General features: G+C 58.0%; 1 protein-coding gene across 1 annotated transcript; it reads right to left on the bottom strand.

The window, feature by feature from the left end:
* Positions 1 to 4,660: 4,660 nt before the first annotated feature.
* Positions 4,661 to 5,398, bottom strand: PRLH (prolactin releasing hormone). The gene is made up of 2 exons (XM_024752741.1): positions 5,323 to 5,398; positions 4,661 to 4,824 (listed from the first exon to the last, which is right to left on the bottom strand). Exons 1-2 carry the CDS (start codon positions 5,396 to 5,398, stop codon positions 4,661 to 4,663), a joined length of 240 nt encoding a protein of 79 aa, XP_024608509.1.
* Between the last annotated feature and the right edge of the window lie 1,219 nt (positions 5,399 to 6,617).

The raw sequence follows: 6,617 nt of genomic DNA, 5'->3' as shown, positions 1-6,617 counted from the left end.
TGCGACTGTTCTCTTGTAGGTGAAGTACGTGCGGTGTGAGCCCCTCTGTGTAAGGCGGAGTCCTCATGCTGTCTGTTCCCCCACGCTGGGGTAGCAGGGCTACCAAGCGCGGGACCCACTTCAGAGGTGGCGGGAGGCTGAGGTGGGCCCTGGCCACTAGATGGCGCGCCAGCATCGCTGAAGGCAAACCCCACCGCCCCTGGTCTTTGCGTCCTGAATGCTGCTTTGCTGACAGTAAGGCTTTCAGAGGAGTATCTGACCCATCCATGATGAAATAGGGAGTGGGGAAATAATATTTGTAGGATGCCCACATTTCTGATTTTTTTTCTCCCGTCTTGCCAGGCTAGTAACACTGTGCTAGAATTTATTATTAAAACATATTCTTTGACTCATTGCCACTTGGCATCCGTTCACGCTTCCCTCCCTTCCCCCAAGATGGGATGGGGTGCGTTGTGATCCTGGAGCTGGGTTCCCCATTGCCGGTTGTGATAGCCCCTTTTCCTCCCCTTCTCCCCCACGAGGCAGGTGGGGCTCAGCCCTGCAATGGAATCACCTGGGAGCCTTCGCAGGCAGCATCCCTGTGCCCACCAGAAGCTCTGGTTAAATCCGTCTGCAGTGCGGCTTGAGCCCTGGGAGTTTTGAGCCCTCCTGGTGACCTAATATTCAGATAAGGGGGAGCTCTGCCATGAGGGCAGGGGTTCTGTCTGTCCTTCCTCTCGTGGGGCTCCTGGTGCCTGGTACGATGTCTGGTACATGCCAGGCACTCAACAAATATGTGTCCAAGAGAGGACAGGAGCCGATATTCCCAGTGATGTAAAGAAACGGCATGTTCTTCTACAAACAGCCTCCACCCCAGCCCGTGGGGTTGCAGGTGCTCAGGGGAGGCTGTTGGGTGAGCTCGCCGTCCTGCCCGCATCCAGGGAAGCCGCTCCAGCCCTTCTCATGAGCCGGGCTGTGTGCGCGCGCGTGCGTGCTCGTGATGGAGGCAGGAAGCACAGAGAGGACGAGAAGCAGCGTGTGGGCGCAGCCCTGCTGTCCTGCCTGTAGCCGTGACCCTTCCCATCCCCCTCTGCTTCTAACGCCTCCTCCAACTTCCCTGGAAGAGCCCCCTGTACCCAGAGGGCTGACTCAGGAATCCATTGTTTTTCTTTTTTTTTTGGTACCTTTTTTTTTTTTTTTTTTGCGGTACGCTGGCCTCTCACTGTTGCGGCCTCTCCCGTTGCGGAGCACAGGCTCCGGATGCGCAGGTTCAGCGGCCATGGCTCACGGGCCCAGCCGCTCCGTGGCATGTGGGATCTTCCCGGACCGGGGCACGAACCCGTGTCCCCTGCATTGGCAGGTGGACTCTCAACCACTGCGCCACCAGGGAAACCCCGTTGGTACCGTCTTTAAAAAATTAATTATTTTTGTCTGCGTTGGGTCTTCCTTGCTGCGCGTGGGCTTTCTCTAGTTGCGGCGAGCGGGGGCTACTCTTTGTTGCAGTGCGCGGGCTTATTACGGTGGCTTCTCGTTGCGGAGCACAGGTTCTGGGCGCATGGGCTTCAGTAGTTGCGGCACATGGGCTCAGTAGTTATGGCTCGTGGGCTCTAGAGCGCAGGCTCAGTAGTTGGGGCGCACGGGCTTAGTTGCTCCGCGGCATGTGGGATCTTCCTGGACCAGGACTCGAACCCGTGTCCCCTGCATCGGCAGGCGGATTCTTAACCACTGTGCCACCAGGGAAGCCCCAGTCTTTTGCTTTTAAAATGTATTCCCTTTTTGAAGGTCTCACTGGCCAAACTTAGGACAATTTGAGCATCAAGAATGATTTGTAAGTTGCTGAACAAAAAAGAAAAAAAAAAGGGAGAAAAGGAGAAAAAAGGAGAAATATCTCCTTTAGAAGAATCCCGCTCATACATGTGGAAGGAATTAGAGAATCACCATTGTATAGCCCATGATGTAACAGTTGATCCCAGAGAAGGTATTCCATAAGGTTTACATCACTGGCTGTGAGCTCTTTGGGAAACAGACTAGTGCCGTGTGTCCCCAGGACCTCTGCGGATCGCATAGTGAGCAGACGGGGAACCTGAGAGATTTTTACAGTTGAGAGATCCTCTCCGTAAAGGGCCAGACTTGGCACCGGTCAGAGTGGGGCCCAGAGCCCACCATCAGGTACGATGCTGTAGGACAGACACAGAGCATTCATGCCCTCAGTGGTAACCGAGTCCAGTTCTGCCCCGAGACCCACTGCTCAGATTACAGGAAATACAGTGTGGGGGGGGGCGAGGGGGACAGGCGAACAGGGTAACAGCACTTGGGGGAGCAGTCGACAGGTCACACGTGTGGATCCGTTCTACAAGGTAACACATCCGGGCCTTTGTGAAAGTCAATGTCGTGACAAAATGAGATGATCCGGGAGTGACGAGAAATAACTAAGGGTGACCTTGAAATTAGATTGGAGCCTGGCTTCCAAAAAAAAAAGAAGAAAAGACAACTAAGATTTTCTTGCCTTATTTGGGGATTTTTGAGTATGGACTAAAAACTCGATGACATTAGGGAATTATTACAAAATGTTTTAGGCATGGTGATAATTTTGTGGTTATGTAGGAGATTGTCCTTAGTTTGAGGAGAAAGATGCTGCGACTTCTAGGGGAAATAGGATGTCTACAGCTTACTTCCAAGCGGTAGAGAGAGAGAAGGGGAGAGAAAGTAAATACAGTGATAATTGCAGAATTTAATGCAACGTATTAGATGTCATCATAATATTTTTGTGATTTCTTGTAAGTTTGCAAACTTTCATAATAAGAATTTGTAGAAAACATAACATCTTCCATCTCTCTACTCCTCTGGGCTCAGAAGATGTATTTGTTTCCTGGGGCTGCCCTGACAGGGTATCATACGCTGGGTGGCTGGAATCCGGAGCCCTTCATCACACTGATGTTTCCATGCCTGCGTCCTGTGGGGCTGTGAACTCTTTTGTTTAAAGTGTACGATTGAGTGGCGTTTAGCACACTCACCGCCTCGGGCCAGTTCCCAGACACTTTCATCCCCACAGGGAAAGCCTGTACCCATGGAGCAGACCCCAGCCCCTGGCAACCACCAAGCTACTTCCGTCTCTATGAATTTGCCTCTTCTGGACCTTTTATATAAATGGAATCATCCACTGTGGGACCTTCTGTGTCTGGCTTCTTTCACTTTGCGTCATGCTTTCAAGGTTCATCCATGTGGTAGCATTTGAAAGAACTCCTTCCTTTTCATGGTCGAATGATAATCCATTGTGTGGATGGACCACGTTCTGTTATCCATTCGTCTATCGATGTGTATTGGGTTGTTTCTACCTTTTTGGCTGTTGTGAATTGTGCTGCTATGAACATTCCTGTACAAGTATTTATTCGAACACCGGTTCTCAGCTCTCTGGGCTATGTACCCACGAGTGGGAGGGGCCGTGTGCTAACTCCAGGTTTAACTTTTGAAGAACCGCCAAACTGCTTTCCTGGGCTCTCCACACTCCCTGCCCTGGCCCAGCACCTGCCTGCCCCGGAAGCAGACCCGGCCGCTCTCCTGTTCCCCCGTGCGCATCCACCCTGGGGAGGTGCCGATGCTGCGGGAGCTCTCCCCTGGGAGAGGACTGGCCTCTGGCCTCCCTCTGCCCTCCCTGTGGCTGGGAAGGGGGGCAGCCCTGGTGCAGCTCCATTTGGGTGGTCTGGGCCAGCTCAGCCTCCTCCAGCTGGCCGGTGAGTGTGACCCGCCTTCCTTGATTTGGAGCAGGGATGGCTGGTGTCTGGGGTTCTGGGGGCTTGCTCTGCATCCCAAGCCCTCCTGAGTGTGGATGGACAGAAGGAGTCCCGTGGTCCTGGCAGGCTCCTGGTACCCTGCAGGCAGAGGCCTGACGGGCCCTGAGCTCTGGGCTCAGAAGCAACTGGTTAAACCTGCCCTGCCCCCCACCCCAGGGCTGGACTAGGGGGTGCACCTTGGAGAAGGGGGTTCACGCTCACAGAGCATCCACATTTGCTGGCTGCACCAGCCTGAGTTCAGGAGTGAGGGGGGTGGTTATTAGCCCCAGGTTCAGGCATGGGAACCAGGGCTCCGAGAAGTTAGCGGCTGGGCTCAGTCGCCCAGTTAGTGGCTGTGTGTTCCCCGATGCCAAAGCGAGTTCCCTCTGAGACAGGACACAGGGACGTCCCCGTGCGATTTGAAAGGGACGCAAGCTGGGGTTGAAATACTTGAACCTAAGAGTACTGGAAACAAGCCACCCGTGCTTCTTTTTCTCCCCCGAGTACCAACAGGGAGGCGAGAAGGCCTGGGGCAGAGAGAGGGCAGGGCAGGCCGCGGGGCGGGGCTGCCCTCCACTGGGGCCTCCTGCGTGGTGGCCTCGTGCAGTGCACAGCCTGAGCAGCCATTCAGGGAGGCTGGGGGAGGGTGGTAGGAGCTGCAGCGACCAAGGACATCCCAGCCTCCCTACTCCATGCTGGGCGCCCTTGGACAAGTCCTAGAGCCTCTGGGCTCTAAGGGTCCTCTAGGCTAACGTCCCACGAGGGGAAGCACCTCCCACTTTGTCCCCACACAGACACTTGCAAACAAGGCCAGCTGCTTTTATTGGGACTGAAGGGGACGTAGCCTGTGGAGGAGGGGGGCGGGGGTCTGGAGACGGGCTCCTGGGGCTATTCCTGGAGGAGCTGAGCTGTCAGCCACCCTGGGAGGGCTCAGCGCCTCCTGCCAGGCGGAAGCAGGCCGGCGGGCGCTGGAGGCCAGGCTTTGGTCCATCCCCCAGGGCTGCTCTCCTCCGGCCAAAGCGGCCCACAGGCCGGATTCCGCGGCCCGTGTACCAGGCAGGATTGATGTCGGGGGCTGGAACGAGAGAGAACAGTGTGTGAATGCGTGTGCCCTGGTGTGTGCAACCCCAGTGGCAGGGCCCAGTGCACGCAGCTCACTGCTGCCCAGTTGCCAGGCCATGCTGGGACCTGCCTGTGCAGGAGGGGTGCCCAGAGGGCCTGGCCAGGCCGTTTCTGGGGGGTGCGGTGGCTTCGGGAAGTGGGAATTCAAGCTCACACGAGGACGAAGTCCCCCTTCCCTTCCTGTCCCTGCAAGCCCGTTCTCATGGGCAAAGTGGCCTCAGCCCCAGGCTGCCCTGGTGGTGAGGAGTGAAGCCCTCCCCCGAACGTCGGGCAGGGCCCTTGGGAGCAGGTGTCAGGGACGCTGTGGGGAGAGGTCTGGTGGGCAGGAGGCCGAGCCCCCAGCCCTGGGGCACTTAGTGAGGATGGTGCCCCAGCTCAGGAGGCGGCCGGGCCCCCATCGTGACCCCGGGGCGGAGGGGTGGGAGGGCAGGCCGGGGGTCTGGACACTCACTGCGGAGCCCCATGGAGTGCTGGTGGGCCAGGCCCAGCAGCAGCAGGCACAGGAGCCAGGCCGCCGGTGCGTTCATCCCTCTGGCTCCTTGGGAGGCCGGCTCGAGCTGGGGTCCCACACGGGAGGGCGCAGCCTGGGGCAGGGGTAAAGGGGAGAGCGCATGAGGGCGCGTGCGCACAGAGCTGGGACCTTCAGATAACGCGAGCGCTGTGCATGTCAGAGCGGACGTGCCCATGTGCGTGAGCGTATGTGTGAATGCACGCGTGCATGGGTGTGCACCCGTGTACCACAGGGTGTGCGTGTGTTTTCACACCCCTGTGTACGTGAGGGGGTGTGCATGGGGTTACACGCGTGTGCAGGCAGCTGTGCTCTGCTGTGCGTTTCTCTGCTCTGCTGGGATGGCAGTGAGCACAGAGGTAGCAGGCGACCTGGCTCTCTGCACAGTCCCTTGCTCCCCTGGGGACCCCAGCCTCTCCTCCGTACAGTGAGCACTAAATGAGGTGACCACGTGTGTGGTGGCCTCTGCCGTGCTCAGTCATGTTTGCAAGGACCCTCTGCCCTCAGAAGGAAGCCGGGAGGAATGTGAGCTGTGGATGTAGAGAGCGGGGCTCTCTTGGAACTGCCCCCATCTGTCTGCCTGTCTGTGTCAGGGAGCCAGGAGTGCGGGAGGGCTCCGCACCACTGTGGGTGTGCACACCTGGCCTCAGCAGGGAGGGCAGAGGTGAGCGCATTGCGGGGGAGCTGCCCGGAGGAGCCAGGGTTGCTGCAGAGGTGGACGGGGTGCGGCCCAACCTCAGACGTGCCCAGGGAGGGGAGCCGGGGGGCTGCTGAGCCTGGGCCACACTCAGGGGCCGGGACCCCAGTGCAGTTTTCTTTCCATCCTGCCCTGTGCCACCCGCCGGGAACTGTAGAAGTGTCATCATCTTCCATCCTTCCCAAGAGCACTTACCCTCCCCACGACCCCAGATCCCAGCTGCTGAGTATCCAAGATCAGCCTGGAGCAGGTGGGACCTGTCCTCGTGCAACAGGACACCCCCAGCACCGGTGCTGGGGGAGAGGGTGCTGAGGGCAACAGAGAAAATTCACTTCTCACCCTGCCGGGGCTGAGGCCCTGAACAGCATCCATCCCGCAGACCTGGCAACTCCTTCCGCAGGTGCCCCCAGCTCATAGGGCTGGCTCCTCCCACCCCACCCGCCCTTGGCACTTCAGGAACCCGCAGAAGATGTCAGAGAGGCTGCCTGTTTCAGGGAGGACCCCTCCGCTGACTTTGGCTTTCCAGCCCCCGGAAGGTGCT

The sequence above is a fragment of the Neophocaena asiaeorientalis genome, unplaced genomic scaffold (assembly GCF_003031525.2).
Source record: "Neophocaena asiaeorientalis asiaeorientalis breed wild unplaced genomic scaffold, Neophocaena_asiaeorientalis_V1.1 scaffold294, whole genome shotgun sequence".
In the NCBI taxonomy this organism is placed as follows: Eukaryota; Metazoa; Chordata; class Mammalia; order Artiodactyla; family Phocoenidae; genus Neophocaena; species Neophocaena asiaeorientalis.
This window is presented reverse-complemented; position numbering and strand designations above follow the sequence as displayed.